This window comes from Myxine glutinosa, chromosome 3, assembly GCF_964187855.1.
Source record: "Myxine glutinosa chromosome 3, kmMyxGlut1.1, whole genome shotgun sequence".
Taxonomy (NCBI): domain Eukaryota; kingdom Metazoa; phylum Chordata; class Myxini; order Myxiniformes; family Myxinidae; genus Myxine; species Myxine glutinosa.
This window is the reverse complement of record NC_136263.1, coordinates 13,381,973-13,406,522: the sequence shown is the minus strand read 5'-3', so window position 1 is coordinate 13,406,522 and position 24,550 is coordinate 13,381,973. Positions and strand designations below refer to the sequence as shown.

The 24,550-nt window shown below is 39.8% G+C and overlaps 1 protein-coding gene across 2 annotated transcripts; it reads left to right on the top strand.

Moving 5' to 3' along the window:
* Positions 1 to 10,192: 10,192 nt before the first annotated feature.
* On the top strand, positions 10,193 to 19,767 carry LOC137424065 (forkhead box protein I3-like). 2 transcript variants are annotated; one of them, XM_068111533.2, is made up of 3 exons: positions 10,193 to 10,578; positions 12,762 to 12,972; positions 18,016 to 19,767. In XM_068111533.2, exons 1-3 carry the CDS (start codon positions 10,321 to 10,323, stop codon positions 18,483 to 18,485), a joined length of 939 nt encoding a protein of 312 aa, XP_067967634.2. In that variant the 5' UTR covers positions 10,193 to 10,320; the 3' UTR covers positions 18,486 to 19,767. The 2 variants fall into 2 exon arrangements, with proteins under 2 accessions (XP_067967634.2, XP_067967633.2); XM_068111532.2 differs by having other exon boundaries at positions 12,759 to 12,972.
* Positions 19,768 to 24,550: the final 4,783 nt, after the last annotated feature.

The window sequence follows — 24,550 nt, the reverse complement described above, 5'->3', positions numbered from 1 at the left end:
GACAATGACCCAAAACATACCAGTAAATGCACCAAGGAATGGCTGAAAAGAAAGAAATGGGGGGTTCTGGAATGGCCAAGTCAAAGCCCGGATCTAAATCCCATCGAGATGTTGTGGGGGGATTTGAAACGAGCTGTGAATGCAAGAAACCCCTCAAACATCGCACACCTGAAAGAATTCTGCATGGAGGAGTGGGAAAAAATTTCTCCCAGTCGATGTCAGAGACTGGTAGACAGTTATAAGAAACGCCTACTTGAGGTTGTTTCTGCCAAAGGGGGCAATAACACCTATTAGAGCCAAGGGTGTACTTACTTTTTCCACATGCGAAATTTGCATTTATGTTTATTTAAATTATACAATGGACTACAAAATGTAAATGTTTCATGATATTTGTTGTATTATATCACCTTGATCTATCAATATTGCTGAAATGAAGATCAAATAGCTGTATGTTGAAATATGTTGAAAAAGTCAAAACTTTACATGGGGTGGACTTACTTTTTCACGTGACTGTATAGCACGAGATTTGAAAAAGTTGTGGACAGATTCCGATGAAACTTGATGAATCTTTTGGTTCAGGTCCGAATGTAGATCTGGCCTATCAACGGGATCCAAAACGTAACCTGTCCAACCTGGCAGAGGTATGCGCTCTACTGAGTACTGTTCTAGTTATTTGATGTGGATAGAGCTTTGTGTTTGAAGAATCTCTGACCTAGATTTTCTGGGTAAGAATATGGATAAACTAGAACGACACTCGGTGGTGAGTGAAGTGACTTGCACTGTTGAAGAAATACAAGGAAACTCGATCCATCCACGTCCAAATTTCAAATCCCCACCTGTCCCTCCACAGAGGTACTGATACCTGGTCAATTCACAGACTCTGTTGCATCACATGTCAAGTGATGCAAATTAATTGTGTTGCCAACTGCAGCATCGCTTATATCCCTTCACACCACAGGTGAGTGGCCACCTTTGGTTGACCTGCTCATTCATCATCATTCCATCGTCATTCGCTCAAGGAAGGTCCATAACCTTGAGATTGGTGGAAGATCATAACCTTTCAATTTGGCCAATTGTAACTCTCTCTTTGGTATAATCCTATCGTTTTTATCCTTCACTAAAGATGCACCTGACTGTTTTGGGGAAAGTTCAATATTGTTCCTGCTAATTCAATGAACTTGGGACCAGAGTCAGGAAATGTCTTCTTTCCGGGTCCTCTCGTGGCTCTTGGTCATTAAACGAACATCTCTGGTCTATTTGGTCATTGTCCTCATCAATCCTTGCTCTCTCATTTGTTTGTAAAGATCGCTGCCAATTTAGATCCAAACATACTTCCTTCATTCACGATTTTCTTTATCGGAATATATTTTTCTTGATTTGCGTAATAGGCAATAACACTGTGATTCTATTATTCCATTACACGCACAACCACTTTTAACCGCTCCCACCCCCTCAATTGGACCAATAACAACTCTTTCCAAGTCAGATACATAATGTCCCTTTTTCTTTCGACCAATCTAAATATTATATGTGCAAAAGTGATGAAAAAGAAACATTCCGACTTCCTGTCCTTACGACCTATATGCGAGGTCATTTCAAGGCTGAAGTGGACTTTTTAACTGCAGAACGCGTATAAAACTTGAACGGCACTCAGTGGAGAGCATACCTCCACCTGGTTGGCCAGGTGGAGGTATGCTAGTTGCCGGATCCAACTTGAAGAATTTTTTGGTTGAAGAATTTCAAGGTTGAAGAATCACATAAAAAATTCTAGTTGCCAGATCCGAATCTGGATCGTCACCAAAATCTAATCATTTTGTCCTTGTGACGTACATCTCTGCAAAATTTCGTCTGAAACCGTCCGGAATTTTTTTGAGATATTTTGTTTTTGAGATACAGACAGACAGAGGTGAAAACATAACCTCCATCCACCTTTGGTGGCGGAGGTAACAATTCCATGCAGAAAGTATGTGCGATGAAGTTGTCTTCCCTGAGCAAGTTGTACAGAAAGTGACGTCAACGCTTCATGCGGGTCTGGTAAACCCAAGAACGTGGTTAACAGAGCCATGTGCGCTGTGAAACTCCGGCGCATCATGAATCTTCTTGTGAAGCTTGCACATGACCAGCTGCCGATTCACATGACACTGTTCACACGATTATGGCGATGCATGTCATTCTTGTCGTGTTTGAATGGGGCAGCATGTTCAGAACTGTCTGTGATTGGCTGATTTGCTACTGTCACTCAATTTGAGCACGTGACCTGCTGAACAGATCGTTTTTGGAGAATTGCCTATATTTTTGAAATTCCCACTTGAAATTCAATAACGTCAGTGTAAGACGTGGTTGACCTATGGCCTATGTTGACCTTTTTGCCTATGCTGATCTCAAAAATAGTTGGTGGTTGAATACAGTTGGCCGATATGTAAATCCTATTCAAATTTCAAGCCAATCAGATGAAAATTGAGGATTTTAGAAATTCAAAAAAAGTGGTTGCCCTTTGGCCTATGTTGACCTTTTGGCCGATGCCGATCTCAAAAATAGTTGGAGGTTGATTTCAGTTAGACGATATGTAAATACTATTCAAATTTCAAGTCAATCAGATGAAAATTGAGGATTTTAGAGATTTGCAAAAAAGTGGTGGACCTTTGGCCTATGTTGACCTTTTGACCGATGCTGATCTCAAAAATAGTTGGTGGTTGAATCCACTAAGCTGATATGTAAATACTATTCAAATTTCAAGTCAATCAGATGAAAATTGAGGATTTTAGAAATTCAAAAAAAAGTGGTTGACCTTTGGCCTATGTTGACCTTTTGACCTATGCTGATCTCAAAAATAGTTGGTGGTTGAATCCACTAAGCTGATATGTAAAAACGATTCAAATTGCAAGTTAATCAGATGAAAATTGATGATTTTAGAAATTCAAAAACAAAGTGGTTGACCTTTGGCCTATGTTGACCTTTTGGCCTACGCTGATCTCAAAAATAGTTGGTGGTTAAATTCAGTTAACTGATATGTAAATCCCATTCAAATTTCAAGTCAATCGGATGAAAATTGAGGATTTTAGAAATTTGAAAAAAGTGGTTGACCTATGGCCTATGTTGACCTTTTGACCTTTAGAGCTCAAAAATATATTGGATTTTGTCGAACTCTACCATTTGGGAAAGTTTTGTGAAGGTCAGGTAATGATGCCAAAGGACCTCACATTTGATGAAAATAAAAACCCACATTTGACGGCCAATTGAGCAGAGGGATGGAGACATTCCGGGATCTTCACCACCAAAAATAAAATTATAGGTTCCTCCAGAAAGTTTATTGTGATCATGGGTTGTGATCTTGATGATCTAATTGTCGTGTGATTTCTTGAACGTGGGAAAACCATCAAAACACAGTTCGGCGTTGAGTTGTTTTGCAGCGAAGCTTGATGAGCAATACGTATGAGGATAGATGAGAGAGCACCTCTCTGCACGGATCAAAAGGATCCATTTCGGTAAAATCCCATTAGGAAGGGATGAGGTAGGATCGGAGCAGGAGATGCAAGTATAATGTATTCAACTTGCCTTTTGATTTGAACAAGATATCTTGGCTTTTCCAAGGTGAACCTCCAAATCGCAATGGGTATTACGAGACGATCAACATCCGAGGCTGTGGTACCCCGACCATCAAAAGAAGATGCGAGCCGGTCATTCCACTTGGATGTTCGTCATCGGATGCGATTTCCAACGTCCATCTTACTTTTCATGTTCACATCATTCTGCCAAAACGAAAAGAGCTCACAGCTGAGAATTCAATTCAAAATTGAAGGGAAAAAAACGTTTCCATGGAAGAACATTGATCTTCGTACATCAATGACAAGGAAACGGTCTCGCCTTCCCCGCGTCCCCTTCCAGAAAGTATATATTTCAATATTTCAATCCACTTTCTCAATGTTTTTTTTGTATACATAGTCGAGGCTCATGGAAGAGCTAGTCCTAGTACACTGAACGGATCACGACGTAATAGGACAAAATAAACGAGAGAGAGAGAGAGAGGGGGGGACATTAACAGCAGAGCCGGAGTGTGGAGAGCAATGGGGGCAGGAGAGGATGCATGGGGTCCCTTTCCCTTTCAATAAGGATACAGAAAGGAAGTCTCAGGAGGGAAAATCTGGAAATTTGGAAGGAAGAGGTATTGGGATGCGGGGAGTGAGGTTAACGATGGTAGAAAATATCATGGATTTGGATTAGGAACGATCTGAGATGGTGGTGAACAGCTGTCTTGAAGACCTGGAGGGAACATTGAGATTGAAGAGGATGTGGAAGTCTGAATTATATCCACTCATTCTATACTTTCTTCCAATTTTTTTTTACATTTTCCATGAATGCACAACAATATCTGTCTTCCATCTTGTTATTATTCCGAGACATATCGGCTTTGCATTGCCTCGGAAGAACCTCGTCCTCCACAATGCAGCACTCCCTACTGGCTTTACACCAAAGCGTTTAATCAAGTCTGTAAGCAATTCCAACATTAAAGGGCACGCAATGAAATAAATAAAACCAAAATCCAGTGGAAGAATGTTTAAAGAGATTGGAGAGAAAGCAACGGCTCATTGCAAGTGAAATATGGAGAGATAAGACATTCGTGATATTTATAAAGGTGAACTTGAGATATTTCCTGATAAACACATACAAATGTAAATAAATTGAACATTTTGAAGTGATTTTGGAAACAAGGTGATCAGATCATCTCTCTGATCTGAGAATGAATAACAGACCTGGAGCACTTGGTTATGATTCCGCAAGATCGTTGTGACAAGTTCGATACGGAAGGTTCTGACTGGAAGAAATCGCTTGTAGGATTGAGCAACTGAATGCGAGGAAGTGATTGGGAGACGTCATGTTACCGGGAAATTAGTTCGGGTCACCTTTCGACCTTCAGATTGTGAAGAGACCAAGAATATTTATCCATAGACCAGAATTGATCCCACACTGAGATTGATATGAAACACAAAACTAAATTGGTGGTTCCTGAGCCACTATCAGACGACTGTCCCATCTTCTCGTACTTGCTTAATGAAGGAGAAGATGCCTGGGTTATTTTCAAAAGATTATGTGTGTGCCAGTTGTATGCCAGTTGTGTGTCAGTTGTATGCCAGTTGTATGACAGTTGTGTGCCAGTTGTATGCCAGTTGTGTGCCAGTTGTATGCCAGTTGTGTTTCAGTTGTATGCCAGTTGTATGCCAGCTGTGTGTCAGTTGTATGCCAGTTGTGTTACAGTTGTGTGCCAGATGTGTGCCAGTTGTATGCCAGTCGTATGCCAGTTTTGTGTCAGTTGTATGCCAGTTGTGTGCCAGTTGTGTGTGAGTTGTATGCCAGTTGTGTGCCAGTTGTATGCCAGTTGTGTGCCAGTTTTGTGCCAGTTTTCTTCTAGTTGTGTGCCAGTTGCCTGCCAGTTGTGTGCCAGTTGTGTGCCAGTGTTGTGTCAGTTGTATGCCAGTTGTGTGCCAGTTGTATGCCAGTTGTGTGTGAGTTGTATGCCAGTTGTGTGACAGTTTTGTGCCAGTTGTGTGCCAGTTTTCTTCTAGTTGTGTGCTAGTTGCCTGCCAGTTGTGTGCCAGTTTTGTGCCAGTTGTGTGCCAGTTTTGTGCCAGTTGTGTGTCAGTTGTATGCCAGTTGTGTGCCAGTTGTGTGTCAGTTGTATGCCAGTTGCGTGCCAGTTTTCAAAAGTCAAAATATGTGCCAGTTCTCCCAACCTGCAGCAATACTCGAACCTGTACGTTCCCTCAGGTGGAGCGACTAATGTTGATCAGGTGTCTGTGCGGTGTGCTGCAAGCTCCTTTTATTCCTTCATGTGGAGGTCGTGTTGCACTCGCTATTCACCATTTGGAACTAACAAGTCACGCCTCTGGAATGTTTGGTTGCTGCGTTTGATTTCCGTCTGATTTTGATCAGGAGACAGGTAGGTAATCATTTGCTGCAGGTATTGTGTTGAGCTGACGGTGCCACTGTATCTTTGGAGGGATAATGTAAAGATGGCTTTATGATATCTTTATCTATATATATGTGTATGTATATATATATATATATATATATACAGGATCGAGGATCGTGAAAGAGCTAACATTTATCACACAAAAAAAATCAAACAGACACACAAAACATATAATAAGGGGAGTGGCAGACAAGATGGGGAGAGAAGGGGAAGCACAAACACAACATTTGAGAGCAGGGACATCGGGAGATCTTTGGGAGGGAGAGGGGTTGGGGGGAGGAGGCGTGGGAAGGGGTTGGGGGTGGGAGAAGTATAAACACAAGGACGCTGCAAGGACTTCCAGGAAAGAAGTTGGTATTTCCCAAAAAAAAAAGGGGATCTGGGGTGAAATTAGCAGGTTAAAAATAATATATATATATATATACAGGATCGAGGCTCGTGAAAGAGCACTTTCGTCTTCGTCTTTGAGAGAGTTGGAAGAGTTGGCCTTTGGGTTGTTCCATGATTGTGGAGCAGCTAAGCAATTTATTTATTTTTTATTTCCAAAAGTCATTCAGACCCTTTGTGGCCTCAGTTCATGAGGACTGATGTGAATAAAGATCATTTTATTTATATGTTTTATATTGGCCTCAAATGTATCAAACTAGTTGAACATCTTTCTAAAGTATAATACAGGAGAAGGACCAAGTCTATAGTCTTTAAGAACACCCTCCCGCAAACAAATGAAGGAATTAAGAGTCCACCACAGTTTGTGTAGACCGGACACCCAGGTGAAGCAAGCAGATTGTGTCCACCTGGAAGGTCGTGAATGATCCAAATGGGATTTTAGGGTCAACCCATTGATGATATTTCTCGTGAAACAAATCAACTTCCTGAAGATGATATTGAAATTCCTAATAATATACCGATGCGTTCAGTTGGATTCGAACCAACAACCTGATCTGGGATGCCAGTTCAGTCTCCTCGGCAATGAGCAAATCCGAATGAAATGCAGGATGGTCCTCGGTCCAGGTTTCCTTCATCAACAAACTCTATTAAAAAGAGATTTCTCACTCCAGTGTGAGCCCAATGACGGCATGGCGGTAAAGATGGCTGCCTTTAGATCTTAGGGTCTTGAGTTTGTGCTCCTGTCGTGCTGTAAGATAACATCAGGTGTCATCCTTAACTTGAGGAGGGCTGACTCAGCCTGACATCCTTCCGAGGTCACAAGAATGAGTGCCAGCTTACTGGGACCAGGGGGCACTGCATCAGCAGGTGCAACCACACTCCCAGCAATTACGCAACCAGCAGCCACTTGATGCATTCAAAAGAAATGAGAAAGTTTTGTAAATTTGGAAAAGTAAAACTCTACCAATCAGAAAGTTTTGTAAGTTTGGAAAAGTAAACCTCTACCAATCAGAAAGTTTTGTAAGTTTGGAAAAGTAAAACTTTACCAATCAGAAAGTTTTGTAAGTTTGGAAAAGTAAACCTCTACCAATCAGAAAGTTTTGTAAATTTGGAAAAGTAAAACTCTACCAATCAGAAAGTTTTGTAAGTTTGGAAAAGTAAAACTCTACCAATCAGAAAGTTTTGTAAGTTTGGAAAAGTAAAACTCTACCAATCAGAAAGTTTTGTAAGTTTGGAAAAGTAAAACTCTACCAATCAGAAAGTTTTGTAAGTTTGGAAAAGTAAAACTCTACCAATCAGAAAGTTTTGTAAGTTTGGAAAAGTAAAACTCTACCAATCAGAAAGTTTTGTAAGTTTGGAAAAGTAAAACTCTACCAATCAGAAAGTTTTGTAAGTTTGGAAAAGTAAAACTCTACCAATCAGAAAGTTTTGTAAATTTGGAAAAGTAAAACTCTACCAATCAGAAAGTTTTGTAAGTTTGGAAAAGTAAACCTCTACCAATCAGAAAGTTTTGTAAGTTTGGAAAAGTAAACCTCTACCAATCAGAAAGTTTTGTAAGTTTGGAAAAGCAAACCTCTACCAATCAGAAAGTTTTGTAAATTTGGAAAAGTAAAACTCTTCGAATCAGAAAGTTTTGTAAATTTGGAAAAGTAAACCTCTACCAATCAGAAAGTTTTGTAAGTTTGGAAAAGTAAACCTCTACCAATCAGAAAGTTTTGTAAGTTTGGAAAAGTAAACCTCTACCAATCAGAAAGTTTTGTAAGTTTGGAAAAGTAAAACTCTTCCAATCAGAACGTTTTGTAAGTTTGGAAAAGTAAAACTCTACCAATCAGAAAGTTTTGTAAATTTGGAAAAGTAAAACTCTACCAATCAGAAAGTTTTGTAAATTTGGAAAAGTAAAACTCTACCAATCAGAAAGTTTTGTAAGTTTGGAAAAGTAAAACTCTTCCAATCAGAAAGTTTTGTAAATTTGGAAAAGTAGAACTCTACCAATCAGAAAGTTTTGTAAATTTGGAAAAGTAAAACTCTTCCAATCAGAAAGTTTTGTAAATTTGGAAAGTAAAACTCTACCAATCAGAAAGTTTTGTAAGTTTGGAAAGTAAAACTCTACCAATCAGAAAGTTTTGTAAATTTGGAAAAGTAGAACTATACCAATCAGAAAGTTTTGTAAATTTGGAAAAGTAGAACTATACCAATCAGAAAGTTTTGTAAATTTGGAAAAGTAGAACTCTACCAATCAGAAAGTTTTGTAAATTTGGAAAGTAAAACTCTTCCAATCAGAAAGTTTTGTAAATTTGGAAAAGTAAAACTATACCAATCAGAAAGTTTTGTAAATTTGGAAAAGTAGAACTATACCAATCAGAAAGTTTTGTAAATTTGTAAAAGTAAACCTCTACCAATCAGAAAGTTTTGTAAATTTGGAAATGTAAACCTCTACCAATCAGAAAGTTTTGTAAATTTGGAAAAGTAGGACTATACCAATCAAAGTTTTGTAAATTTGGAAAAGTAGAACTATACCAATCAGAAAGTTTTGTAAATTTGGAAAAGTAGAACTATACCAATCAAAGTTTTGTAAATTTGGAAAAGTAGAACTATACCAATCAGAAAGTTTTGTAAATTTGGAAAAGTAAAACTCTTCCAATCAGAAAGTTTTGTAAATTTGGAAAAGTAGAACTATACCAATCAGAAAGTTTTGTAAATTTGGAAAAGTAAAACTATACCAATCAGAAAGTTTTGTAAATTTGGAAAAGTAGAACTATACCAATCAGAAAGTTTTGTAAATTTGTAAAAGTAAACCTCTACCAATCAGAAAGTTTTGTAAATTTGGAAATGTAAACCTCTACCAATCAGAAAGTTTTGTAAATTTGGAAAAGTAGGACTATACCAATCAAAGTTTTGTAAATTTGGAAAAGTAGAACTATACCAATCAGAAAGTTTTGTAAATTTGGAAAAGTAGAACTATACCAATCAAAGTTTTGTAAATTTGGAAAAGTAGAACTATACCAATCAGAAAGTTTTGTAAATTTGGAAAAGTAAAACTCTTCCAATCAGAAAGTTTTGTAAATTTGGAAAAGTAAAACTCTTCCAATCAGAAAGTTTTGTAAATTTGGAAAAGTAGAACTATACCAATCAGAAAGTTTTGTAAATTTGGAAAAGTAGAACTATACCAATCAGAAAGTTTTGTAAATTTGGAAAAGTAGAACTATACCAATCAGAAAGTTTTGTAAATTTGGAAAAGTAGAACTCTTCCAATCAGAAAGTTTTGTAAATTTGGAAAAGTAAAACTCTTCCAATCAGAAAGTTTTGTAAATTTGGAAAAGTAAAACTCTTCCAATCAGAAAGTTTTGTAAATTTCACACACTCTTCCTTCGTGTCTATTCGGGATGTACGAGTACGTAGAGGTTTTTTAATATGGAGGATCGAAGGTAAAACAAGTATAAAGTTGTAGGTTTGCTTTCAATTTGTCGGGGTAATTGAGGATTAAATCTGGTTTTTTTCACTTTTGAGAATCCTCTAATGGATTGAGAGTTGCTCACTCAACAGGTGTAATGGTCAGAACATTTACAAAGTCGAGGTAATGACTTGATCCGTGATGAGTTCTTCTCGTCCAAATGTGCACACTATGTCGCTACCTTTATTTCATATTGTGTGCCGGCATCAGGTCTTGCACCTCCTCCTGCCCTACCTTCATCCTCACCTCCACCCCTTGCCCTAGCTATGCCCTGTCTCGAATTCTCGAGGCTTTCCACGCCCCTCACCATCCCCAACGGCAATGTGCGGTCCACCTTTATAAACATGCGCGGCCCAGTGCAGCCACCGAATGCAAGGAAGAGGCAATGAACGCGTTTGTGGAGACCCCGCCAGGTAACCCCTGTGGAATCCCAGGAAACACCACTCTCGGACCGACCTCCTGCCAAGAGTTTTTCGACGTGGCTTTGTCTTACGGAGAGGCTTTACCTTGGGGGATGCCTTCCCCATCACAAAGGCATGGGATGTTCAATTCCTCTTACGACTTCCCGAGTTTTAACCAACCGTCTGCGATCAACCATCATTTCTGGCCAATCGGTCTGGGGTCTGGACCCAACGGGGCATCGTCTCTACCTGTGGCAGGACTCCCAGGCCAGGAGCAGTGCGCCATGGTACCTCCACGACCCTTCTCAAACGCCGCTGAATTCGGATCATGGCTCGGGTCGTGTCCCACGCAGAGTGACTTTCTGCGCCTGGTGCGTTCCTCCTTACCTGTGTGTTGGGATTGGGGGTGGGAATGGGGGCCAGGTGGGGGGCTTATCCTGCAGATACACCCAGGGAGCACGTTTTCAAACTTGACGTCAACTTGACTGTTCTTTCAGATAACGAGGAGAGCACCACGTGTGTGACTGTTATCTCACCTTAATATGCACGTGTGCAATCGATGACAGGTGTTGGTAACATCTTCCTGCAGTTAATATATGTTATCCCTCTGCAGTACGGCGCTGCTGGTAGCTTGAAGAATGAGCCGTGTAACGTTATCATTACAGGTGTTTACAAGCTATGCTCTTCCAAGCTATATATTATACTCCCGTTATTGAAAGGTCACCTTAACGTCCCACTCCAAACAAGTACGTCTTCAAAAAAGGTGTTGGAGCATACGAATGGCTTTGTTGTAATGTGCAGGTAACATCATTTGGTCAGAAGAACATGATTATTGCTTGATTACGATACTGATGTGGGTCCAGTGGTGGCTTGATGATGACGATACTGGCCTTAGCATCCCAGAGGCACATCCTAGGATTTGAAGCTTCAGGAAGTTGTTGTTGTTGTTGTTGTTGTTGTTGTTGTAAGGTAATGCATATTGTACTGGGATTCAATTACGAATTCCACCAGGGGACAGTTCCAGGCACGAAGTTGAATTGCGTTCAGAATTGCCATGCCAGAACATTTTGTCCAAAAAAAACTCAGCGGGCTCATTAATGACCTTCAGGGTGTGAGAATCTTCATACCTCACCTGCTGTGATCTACGTGTGACACTAGTCCACTGACTGCGGTTGTCTTATTCTCTTATTCCCTTGTGTTTGCGTGTTTGTGTATGATTATTGAAGTTCTCCGACCTGGACATACCTGTCACGATGATGTCATCTCTGCAAACCCAGAAAGGCCTCCAGCAGTGGAAATAATTCAAGGTCAAATTCTGCGTCACCAAGCAGAGGAGAAGCGAAGCTGCTGACTAGTTTCACCCTTATTTGGGCTCGTCAGGGTGACGCATCGCTGCTCCATCAACACGTAGCGACTCTCAGTACATCCGTAAAGCCCATCAAAAGCGTCCAGGGCGTACGCCCATTGGCCGATGAGGCCCGACAGATGCTGCTTCATGGAGCATGCCCATTGGCTGGCAAATCGGAAACCTTCCGCACAATGGACAGATGTTGATTCATGGGATTGTTTATCCATCATTTGATGTACTTGCTGTGACGGTACTCAGTGCTCAGCTAAATAAATTGGCTGTGAGCTAAATAAATTCCATATGACAGATGTATGATGGGGAATGTTCAAGAATGTAGGGAGGTGGGAAAGGTGAGGCTAAGACATCGACATAGGTGTGAAGGGGGTGAGGGAGGGGCAGGGCAGGTGAAATGCTTCGAAACACGTGCTTGACGCACTCAATCATTCATGGAAAATACACCACGCATACGCGAACAAGTGCTATTAAATAACTATTCTAATCTATCCCCCATTCTACCCCTGGATCACCAGATACTTAAAGAGAGATATATATATATTAAGGATTTGTGGTAGAGAGAGTTATAATGATCCATAATATGTTTGTTTTCTAACCTCAATAGACCGAGATGAATATGGAATGGAGATAACGGATATTTAATTCATGATAAAAGCGGATGCACGGAATTCGTGTTCTTGACTAAAACATCAATATATACAATATATATATATATATATACACAACATATAAAGGGAAAATCAAATAGTAAAGGCAATATGTGTGTAAAACTAACACCCAATAAATTGCCTTTACTTTCTGATTTACCCTCATATATATATATATATAGTTCTTTTTAACCGAGTGAAGGGAATTCCATCCGCCATATTCATATAAATAGAGATGGGTATGGGGTTGATTCCCTTTTATAGTTTATTCGTCTCTTCCTTGACAAATCGTAAAACTTAGTGTGAATTTTCAAACTCAATGATAATTCACTGATGTTTATCGGAATGAGATGAGGCCCCCAATGTAATTGTCTATTCTTCTTTGGAGAGTTCTCTCCTTTCTCTCTTCTTTATTTCAAAGCTGTTAAAAGGTCTGTCTGTGATCCTTTTCGGTCTTTTTCTCAAGTGAAGCATTGAACGATATCTTAAGATCTGAGCCTCGGTTTGAACCTGTTTTTTTTGTTTGTTTTTCACCTTTCAGCAGGTAAGGCCTCCATACTCTTACTCGGCACTGATCGCCATGGCCATCGGAAAATCCTCCGAGAAACGTCTTACACTGAGCCAGATCTACCAGTACGTGGCTGACAGCTTTCCCTTCTATAAGCGAAGCAAAGCGGGATGGCAGAACTCCATCCGGCACAACCTGTCGCTCAACGACTGCTTCAAGAAAATTCCACGTGATGATGGTGACCCTGGTGAGTTCAGTAATCACAGAGCATCGATTTGATCATGCAGGTGAACTCCCTGAAATGATAATTGGATATGCACGTGAGTTAAATAAACTATTTGTAGTTTATACTAAGTACAAATATTGTTTAAATGCCCCCCACGCCCTTCAGCTCATGTTCCACCAGTATTTTTATTATTACCTCCGTCATCGAAGGTGGATGGAGTTTATGTTTTCACCCCTGTCTGTCTGTTTGTCTGTCCGTTTGTGAACAAAATATCTCAAAAAGTTGTGGACGCATTTGGACGAAATTTGGTGGACCGGTTGGTTATCTGACAAGGACGATTCGATTGGATTTTGGTGAAGGTCCGAATCTTGATCTGAGAATTTTAAAGTGATTTTCACCATTGAGAGATAGGGTAAAAAAAAACTATATAGAACCACCTTTAGGGGCCATTTTTCCCCACAGGGTGGGGGATGGTCTTTTTTGGGCACCTTGCTCCCCTTTTTGAAGCAATGTTTTACGGCCGGATTCCCTTCCTGCCGCCAACCCTGTTAGTCGCCTCTTGCGACACACAGGGAATTACCAGTGAACTGGTACTCAATTTGTGGACCTCGGAAGGATGACAGGCTGAGTCAACCCCCCTGGTGTTAATTCAGGAATCGACCGGAATTCAAACGCAGGATCCTAGGATCCCAAGCCGGCACCCTAACCGCTAAGCCAACACCAGGGTAAAAAAACGATATGTAGCACAATATCTCATAAGGTTGTGGAGGGATTTGGGCGAAACTTGGTGGATGAGTTGGGTAAGTGGCAAGAACTAGCAGATTCGATTTTGGTTCATGTCCAAATCCAGATCTGGCCTATCAGTGGGATAAAAATGTAAACTGTTTAGCCTGGTATGCGCCAATTTGATTAATTCACCTGCATGAAGAAGTAAATGTATTTTATTTGCCAATTGTAGGGCGCCCCTTTATATGAACTTTTCTCGAGCATTACTTGGTTCCTCCTCAGAACACAAGAGTTGACCAGCATGCACACGAGATTTTTTGAATGCCCCTTATTTTGTATTGTTTGGTATTTTCTATAAATTTAGCTCTTTCACGAGCCTCGATTCAGTATACAAAAAAAAAAAAAAAAAAAAAACTTTGGAACGTCCCTTCTTTTGTATAACTTGCCACATGACACTTACCATATAAAGGGGCCTTTTCTATGCCCTTGGTATAGGTAATCTACCTTGCAGATCTTTGGTAATGTATATATCTATTTTTCAGATCTACTGTAATCTATATATCTATTTCTCAGATCTACTGCAATGTATATATCTATTTTTCACATCTACTGTAATGTATATATCTATTTTTTAGATCTACTGTAATGTATATATAACTACTTTGCAGATCTACTGTAATGTATATATCTATTTTTCAGATGTACTGTAATGTATATATCTATTTTTCAGATGTACTGTAATGTATATATCTATTTTTCAGATGTACTGTAATGTATACATCTATTTTTCAGATGTACTGTAATGTATATATCTATTTTTCAGATGTACTGTAATGTATATATATATATATATTTCAGATCTACTGTAATGTATATATCTATTTTTCACATCTACTGTAATGTATATATCTATTTTTCAGATGTACTGTAATGTATATATCTATTTTTCACATCTACTGTAATCTATATACTGTATCTATTTTTCACATCTACTGTAATCTATATATCTATTTTTCACATCTACTGTAATGTATATATCTATTTTTCACATCTACTGTAATCTATATATCTACAGACTTGGCATTTAATATGGAATATTTTTTTTGTGGGGGTGAACTTACTTTTCAAGATGACTTAGAACCAAAAGTTCATTGGAATTATGTTGAAATTATTCTAGATTTTGTTAATGTGACCTTTAAAAGAAACAAAAACCACATTTGACATTTCGAAGCAAATAAATTGATCCTTGAAAGTGATATAAACTGATATCGAACTCAATTCTTTTTGTTTTGCATTCTGTCAAAGCGTCTTTGGGCTTCCTGAAAAGCGCTATATAAAATAAATGCATTATTATTATTATTATTAATTCACGGACAGTACTGTGTTAAACTTCTGTGCGTTTTCCAGAAGTATCTCTTTATTTTGCACATTAGCCAAAAATGTTTTTTTAACAAAAACAAAAGTTAAATTACGACTGGGATTACGGACAGTAAAATTACAGTTCAGTACTTCGTGTAACCCCCACGAGCATTCATGAGAGCACGTACACGTTGAGGCATGCTGTTCACGAGATTTGCCAAGGTTTGGACAGGAATCGCTTGCCATGCAGTTACAATAGCCTGTGCAATTCATGCACAGAGTCAGGCTGCTGGTCCAAGTTGTCGATTTGACGCATTAAGTCTGCCCACAAGTTCTCTATCGGATTCATATCCGGGGACATGGCAGGCCACTCCATATGCTCTACACCACGGTCAGCAAGAAAGTGTTGGATCATGCGAGCACGATGAGGCCGTGCATTGTCATCTTGGAAGACAAAGTTTCCTCGAAAGGCTGCACGAACATATGGAAGCAATGTTTCTTCCAGAATGGCCCTGTGCTTGAACTGGTTCAGGTTTCCATTCAGAACAACCAGGTCAGTTTTGCCCCCTGCATGAAAATCAGCCCAAACGGTCACCCCACCACCTCCAGCTTGGACTCTTGGCACTATACAATCTTCGTTGTAGGCTTCATGCACTTGTCTGCACACTCGGACGCGGCCATATTGACGATAGACCAGAGATCTAGACTTGTCACTGAAGATCACGTGATTCCAGTGTCCTGGCTGCCATTGACGGTGCTCTCTGGCCCACTGCAATCGGCGCTGGCGGTGTTGTCTGGTCAGACGTGGCTTTCTCGGGGGACGCCTGGCACGATAGCCTGCTTGAACCAGTCGTTGGTTGACTAGCCTTCTGGATACAGGCACATTTTTCAGTTGCTGCCACTCAGCCCTAAGCCGATTAGCTGACTTGGTACGGCCATTGCGGACTAACCGGTGCAGCTGGCGATCATCCCTCCTTGTGGTTCTGCGGGATGTCCTGACCTCGTTATTGGAGTAGGGACGCCCCTCTGAGCATTTCGTTTCAGGGTCTTTGACACCTGACCTTGAGTGATGCCATACTGCCGAGCAATAGCACGCTGTTTCATGCCGGAATTTCGTAAAGCCACCACTAAATGACAAACAGCATTGTCGAGTTGACGGACCATCTCCAGGGGAAGCGGCAATAACTTTTGTAGACGTGCAGCAGTTGTTTTCCACTAATACAGAACGCAACAACCATTATATACCCGATTGTGAAGCCAATCGTCAAATGTACCTGTCCGTACATTTTGTCACGCCACCTGTGATATAATCCTGTTATTGACTTCTTGCTGCGACAGACAATCAGTGACATGGTTCTTTTAACAAAGAAATCACCGAAGCAGAAAAGAAACTCACCAGATTGATATACCGAGTTCAGAAAGTAAACCCAAGTCAAGAAAAAAAATCTATTCCATATTAAATGCCAAGTCTGTATTTTTCACATCTATTGTAATCTATATATCTAATTTTCACAACTACTGCAATCTATATATCTATTTTGTCAGATCTACTGTTATCTATAAATCTATTTTTCACATCTACTGTAATCTATATATCTATGTTTCACATATACTGTAATCGATATATCTATTTTTCACATCTACTATAATCTATATATCTATTTTTCAGATGTACTGTGATGTATATATCTATTTTTTCAGATCTACTGTAATCTATATATCTATTTTTCACATCTACTGTAATCTATATATCTATTTTTCAGATCTACTATGGTCTATATATCTATTTTTTTCAGATCTACTGTAATCTGTATATATATATTTCACATCTACTGTAATCTATATATCTATTTTTCACATCTACTGTAATCTATATATCTATTTTTCAGATGTACTGTAATGTGTATATATATATTTCAGATGTTCTGCAATGTATATATATATTTTTCAGAACTACTGTAATCTATATATCTATTTTTTCAGATCTACTGTAATCTTTATATCTATTTTTCAGATGTACTGTAATGTATATATCTATTTTTCAGATCTACTGTAATGTATATATCTATTTTTCAGATCTACTGTAATGTATGTATCTATTTTTCAGATCTACTGTAATGTATATATCTATTTTTCAGATCTACTGTAATGTATATATCTATTTTTCAGATCTACTGTAATGTATATATCTATTTTTTTTCAGATGTACTGTGATGTTTATATCTATTTTTCAGATGTACTGCAATGTATATATCTATTTCTCAGATCTACTGTAATCTATATATCAATTTTTTCAGATCTACTGTAATCTTTATATCTATTTTTCAGATGTACTGTAATGTATATATCTATTTTTCAGATCTACTGTAATGTATATATCTATTTTTTTTCAGATGTACTGTGATGTTTATATCTATTTTTCAGATGTACTTCAATGTATATATCTATTTCTCAGATCTACTGTAATCTATATATCAATTTTTTCAGATCTACTGTAATCTTTATATCTATTTTTCAGATGTACTGTAATGTATATATCTATTTTTTTAGATCTACTGTAATCTTTTTTCTATTTTTCAGATCTGCTGTAATGTATATATCTATTTTTTCAGATCTACTGTAACCTATATATCTATTTTTTCAGATCTACTGTAATCTATATATCTACTTCACCGATCTACTGTAATCTATATATCTACCTTGCAGATTACTATTATTATCTATATATCTACTTCACCGATCTACTGCAAGCCCCTGATGGTTGAATTCGCTGTATTGATAATTTTTTGGTTGACAGACATTGCATCTATCATGTAAAAACTGCTTGATCGACACAGTCGATATGTACCTCATCTGAAAGGTCTTGGATAAGGGAGCGACATGTGCACATTTCTGAGGTTTGAAAGTTAATGCATTTCAACTGTGGCATCTCTCGTTTGGTTTCATGGAATAAGCTTTTTGAATTGCTGTTTTTGACAGGAAAGGGAAACTACTGGATTTTGGACCCCAATTGTGAGAAGATGTTTGACAATGGGAACTTCAGACGCAAGCGCAAGCGTAAGGGAGAGTCGTCAGCGTCTCCTTTACTTCATGACAAGATGGCACCCCTCCCGCTTATGGAGGAGCCTACAGGGACTCTCGATAAGCAGGAGACATGTGGGTCCAAAGCAGAACCTCCTCCATCTTGTCTCGCCGCCTTCATGGCGAGCATGTCCGAGGGGGCTTTTGTGGACTCGTCCTCCTCAGGTGCAGAATCCGCTTCCCCATTCACTCCAACACCTTCGTCTTTGCCTGTGACGGAGCTGGCCAGTCGCCTGCAGCTGAATACAGGTCAGCACATCGGAGATGCTTTTGGGCAGCAGAACTCAAGCCACTGCAACAACGTCCTCTTCAATTTCTCGGTGGACAATTTAATCTACCCTCGGGAAGAGACTGAGTTGATCTGTTAGACCGAGTTGAAGAGAGAGTCTTCGATGGCGATTCGCAGGTATCTCAGGTGAATACGCCCTTGTACCTGGGAGGTTTGTTTATCACCGACTGACTGGTCCCATCACTAACGAGGACACGAGGCTTCTTCACACGTTTCATTCAGGAAAAGCAATTTGCGCTGAAGGTTCATCCTGCCCGACACAAAGCAATCACCGATCGATTCCCTGAACAGCTACACCGAGCACACCGACTCTCTGCATGGACGCTTCCAGCACGTTGGCATAGACACTGAAACAATCTCAAACTCAGGAGAGTCCAACATACTTGCTCCATACCAATGGGACATGCTGCAGCCTCTCTCCATTGGACAATTTAACTTTCCTGCTGAGCCTTAAACCTCCTGCTTACAATTCCTTAAGTTCTCAATTGAAGAACCAAAAACTGATGAATGTTAAGATAATAGGACTTTTTGTATGTCTACAACAACAAATCTTGTGGAAGAGCAAAGTTGTATAGGAGATAAGGGGACCATGGTGACAGCGGTGTCATCAGCTGGATTCAAAGCAGGTGGTTCTTCTTCTTTAGTATTCAGCACAATACTGTGGGGCAGCATCATTGGCTGAGCGTGCGATTGAGCCGCTGATGCAGCGCCCCCTGTAGGTGAGGGCAGGAATGTGTACATGGTGCCGGTGATGGCTTGCCTACTCTTCACAAAGGACACCGTGGGGGTCTTTAACGTCCACCAACTCATTTGGTGGTAGTTTGGGGTCCATGCGAGGGACAGCACACACATTGTTGCCTGCGAGACACCAGGACAACAGTTTCTAGCTGGACCGATATTTGAACTCAGTCTAGACAGCTCAGAGGTGAGCATGCGTACCTCTATGCCAGCCTGTCAGCCCACCAGGTGGATGGACAAATAGAAAAGACAGGGGAGGGTTGCTAACGTTCAGGTAAGAGAGGATGGGCATGGGGAGGGTGAGCACGAATATCAGGTACGAATACGGCACGATATGGTGGTGAGCAGCCAAGCAAGAGTGTGATTGTGGTGACAGTGCTGGGCCATGGGTATTTTATCACACTCTAACTGATTTGAACCACAATGCTCTGTCCCATGAATGAAAGTGATTTCTGGAATCAAACATTCATAAAAACAACAACATGGAGATATGCACAACTATTTATTTTAGATGCATTGAAGAATGTTCCATTACTGGTGAATGCTAAATTTCAAACTTTCATTTCCTGGATTCATCATCTGTTAATTACACTCAGCTGTCAATAAAATGTCGATGAAAGTCACTGTGGCTCCTGGAATAATTAATTATATTTGTGCATAAGGATAGCTGCTGCATCCGGCCATAAAACATTGCTTCAAAAAGGGGACCACCGTGCCCAAAAAAGACCAACCCCTGCTCTGCGGGGAAAAATGGGTAAAGGCGGGTCATAAGGATAGCTGCTGGGATACTTGCTCTTCCATGAGCCTCGACTCTGCATGGAAGATGGAAAGGGAATCATATGCTAGTAGGGCATGGAGAGCACAAACTCCTTTGAAGGTGAGATCTGTACCGGTGTCTCACTTACAATGGATTTAGTCCTTTAGTCCTCCTTTAGAGAGGACTAAAAGAGGACTAAAGGTCTGTTAATGATCTTTTTTTTTTTTACTCCGCGTGCATGAAGGGCAAAGCGGGGTGAAGCTATTGGTCCACTCTCTCTGTGTACAGATGTCAGTCTGTGATCGAGGAACAACTCAATTTGAATTAGATTTTAAATTTCGAATACTAGCAAAGGTACCCGCCCCATGGGCGGGGCTTCAATTGGGAGGCCCAAATGAAAAGACAAAATATCAGAAATTGAAGGTTTTTATTTTATTTTAAACGATTTATAGAAACATCCGTTGAATCATATCACACGCAAATCATCAAAATCTAAACAGTATTTGTAGAATTTCAATAAAAGCCACATCACTGTTCATATTGGTAAATATTATTCAATCGTGTTTTGAAAAACAGGAAAATTGGAAAAATTGGAAAAACAATATAGCCTATTTTACTCCAGGGGGTCCCAGGATTACCCACCCAAAATTTCGTTGCGATCGGTTCAGCCGTTTTTGCGGTACCTGGGAACAGACGGACGGACAGGGAGACGGACGGACAGACATTTGGTGAATTATAGTACGATGAATTGGAAAACGAAACTGTAGTTTCGCAGTACTTTGGTTCTGAATTTGGGAAATTGTACGCATTCTCCTCCACGCATGCTCAGAGAGGACTAAAGGTATTTAATTGTTTTAGTTTGTCTGGACATAAAAAAAAAAAGAAAATCATTCAAAACAATAAACGTACTTCTTTTAAGGACGTCATAAAGGACACAAACAACAGGCACAAAAAACTAATGTAATGCGTTAAATATGGTGGTGAAAAAGACACTGCATCAACGGCAGTAAACTTCTGGAATTTCCTTTTCTATAATCTTTAAAATCCCTGGTGTTGGGCTAGCGGCTAGGGTGCCGGCTTAGGATCCTAGGATCCTGGGTTCGTAATCCCGGTCGATCGCTGAATTAACGCCAGGGGGGTTGACTCAGCCTGTCATACCTTCCGAGGTCGGCTAATTGAGTACCAGCTCACTGGTAATTCCCTGCTTGTCGTTAAAGGCGGCAAAAAGGGTTGGCGTCAGGAAGGGCATCCGGCCGTAAAACATTGCTTCAAAAAGGGGACCGAAAAACAACAACAACCACAGTTCCCGAAAAAGGCCAACCCCCGCTTGCGGGGAAAAATGGCCTCTAAAGGTGTTTTTTTTTTTTTTTTTTTTTAAGGACGTCATAAAGGACACAAACAACAGGCACAAAAAACGAATGTAATGCGTTAAATATGGTGGTGAAAAAGACTGCATCAACGGCAGTAAACTTCTGGAATTTCCTTTTCTATAATCTTTAAAACCTTTATTTTATTTCAATTGAATTATATACTTTAACAATGTAGAACAAATTACCTTCTTCACACTTTCAAAAACCTCCAGTTATACAGTATTGGACAAAATATGACGCCATCTCGACCAATCAAATGTGTCGTTGGTGCTCTCAGCGTTGGAGAATATCGAGATTCAGAGAAAATAACGGCTTGTAGGAAATATATATCGTGCTTGGAAACACAAAATAAGAGTTTAATAGACCCCTGTCCTTTTTCTCTAGACTGTGCGGGTTAAGGTGTTCTATGAACTCTTTATAGGTTTCTCTGCAGAGTGTGCAAGGCTCATATCAGAGCTTCTACATAACATAACATGTATAGTGTGCTTTCTCCATGCCCTACAAAGACTCGAGTAGACGATGGACATATCACAGTATATGAACATGAGATCCCATTTTTACCATGCGCTCGCGAAGCGAAAACAGGGTTAGGCAATTGGTTGCGTGCGTACTTACGTGTTTGCATTTTGAATTTTTTTTTCTCGTTACCCGTTAGTCCGATTGTCGCAAAATTTTCACCACATGAGTTCCTCCGCCTGTAGATTTTTATGCCTCGGCCGACAAAGTCGTTGGAGGCAGGATGTTTTCGGGTTGTCTGTCCGTCTGTCCATACGGGCTAAACCTCGTTTTTCTCAGCGACGACATGTCCGATTGAGACGAAACCTTCAGGGTAGGAGTGACACCCATGCAGAATGTTTATATGATAATTGTGATGTCATAGGTCACGTGGTATGGCAGCCATCTTGGATTAAACGCAAATAATTAAAAAAGTATTTCTCGGAAACCGCTGAATGGAAAAATTTGAAGCTTGGCACATTGTCAAGTACTCCCAATGGGAAACAAAAGCATGATAATGATGACATCATAGGTGAAGTGGTATACCAGCTAAAAATGTTTTAATCGAATTCCTTATCCTAAAAATCTGAAATTGCATGCACATGATATATGACCCATTTGTATTGAAATATTAAATTGATGACATCATAGGTCACATGGTTTGGCAGCCATATTGGATTGAAGGAAAATATTAAATAATTATATCTCTGAAATCGCTCACCCTATCGATGTGAAATTTTAAAAATACCATCTAACAGCACTGTTGCATATAGTATGAAAATGATGATGTCATAGGTCACGTGGTTTGGCAGCCCTCTTGGATAGAAAAACGAACCTTATCCGATCAACACGAAACTTCACAAACGTGATCTCCTACCCATACATATGCAGAGTGCTGGCATCTACCCGTTGTGAGACTATGCACAGGCATATTAGCGACATAGTCGCATTGTTCTAGTTTATTAATGAGGTCATAAGTCACGTAGCACGGACGTCATATTGGAAAAGCTTTGCACCTCGATATCTCTGAAGCTGTTCAATGGGAATAAAATTGGCTCATTGTCAAGTACTCCCCATGGAGAATAAGATATGTTAATGATGATGTAATCAGTGCCTTCATTGTGACGTCATAACTCGACAAGTACAACGCTTGATCCGATCAGTATGAAAAAATAAATTCTCCACAACTGTTAGTCCGATGGACACAATTATCACCATAAGAGCAAGCCACCTCATATGGAATGTTTTAATGATACGTATGACGTCATAGGCCATGTGGTACAGGCGCCATCCTGGAAAAAACTGAAAAACGTTGCACCTCTATATTTCCGAAACAGCTCCAAAGTAAAAATTGAAACATGGCTCATTGTAAAAAAATTCGCATGGGGAATAAGTGTTGTTATGGGTTACCCCAAATGGGTATGCATGCGTTTTAGGGATCAACCTCATCCATACAATTTAATAAACCAGAATAAACTACCACGTGGGGCTAGTGTGAAAAAATCCCGATTCAACTCAGGACTCAAACCTAATGACCTCATCGTTATGTGGTAACAGCCCACTGAGCTAGAATATTTGGGATAACCTCAGGACTTTCTCACAATAACATTGTAATCATTGTTTATTTTTTGTTCAATTTCTGCTTCTTCACCAGTTTTTCCTTCCATTTCTGTGATTCAGAGTTTGTACCTGTTTCCATGCCCTTTATTAGCCTCGCCAGAAAGAGAGGTTATTGCATTTGGGTCATTTTGTTACTTTAGTCAGTTTGAAAAATCACTTTAGATGCTTTATAAACCTTAGACCATTTAAGACCCTTTTAAATCCGAAGACCCTTTAAAACCTTTCAGAACCCTAATACCTTTTAAGATCATTTAGACCCCAAATACACGTTAGAAACCTAAGATCCTTGAAGACCCTCAATGCCCTTTCACCCCCTAAGAACCATAAGACCCCATTAGACACTTTAGAACCCAGTCAAAGACCCTTAGGCTGACTCATTTCTACCCTTTAAACCTTCACAACTTTTAATACCCTGTAGACCGCTCTGATGTTGACACCCTTTTTATACATTTTAGGACATTTTCGACCCATTCAGACAATTCCGACCCTTCATACCTTAAATTTCACCCTTTGGACCCCTTGGACATTTTAAGACACTTTCGACCATTTAGACCCATTCAGACATTTTCAGACCTTAAGCACATTTACGTATGACGTCATACCTTAAGCACATTTACGTATGACGTTCACGTATGACGTCATTTCAGACGGTCTGACATTTTCAGACCTTAAGCACATTTACATCTCCAGACCATTTGATCTTTAATTGCAACTTTTCAGACATTTGCCCTTCACACATTAACAACCAGGCCATTTAGACTTGTCATTTGCAATCAACAACCTTTAATTTAGTACATCCTTGCATTTATTTGTCACAAAAATACACCGGACAAAACAAACAAGGGGCGAAGGACTGCAATTTCTGATTACTCTTTCTTGTTCCATTCCGTGTTTTAGCTCCTCCAGAAACCTCGACTACAACAACAACAACAACAGGCATTTTAAGGCCATCTTCCCTGCTAGAGTGGGGGTTAGCCTTGCGGGCCCCATGACAATCCTCTCCATTTTGCCCTATTTACTCAATCTCCCCTTGTTAACCCCCTTGCCCGCATTTCTTCTTCCACCACCTTTAGCCAAGTCTTTCTCGGTCTTCCCCATCCTCTACTTCCTTCTACATTCATTTCCATCAGTCTTCTCAACCAATCACTTTCATCCTTCCCCAAC

Excerpts from the sequence above, each read along its gene's own strand:
- LOC137424065 (XM_068111532.2), top strand. The coding sequence starts at position 10,321 with ATGCCTTCCCCATCACAAAGGCATGGGATGTTCAATTCCTCTTACGAC. Across the intron at positions 10,579-12,758 it reads AGAGTGACTTTCTGCGCCTG|CAGGTAAGGCCTCCATACTC; the intron begins GTGCGTTCCTCC and ends TTCACCTTTCAG. Across the intron at positions 12,973-18,015 it reads ACGTGATGATGGTGACCCTG|GAAAGGGAAACTACTGGATT; the intron begins GTGAGTTCAGTA and ends TGTTTTTGACAG.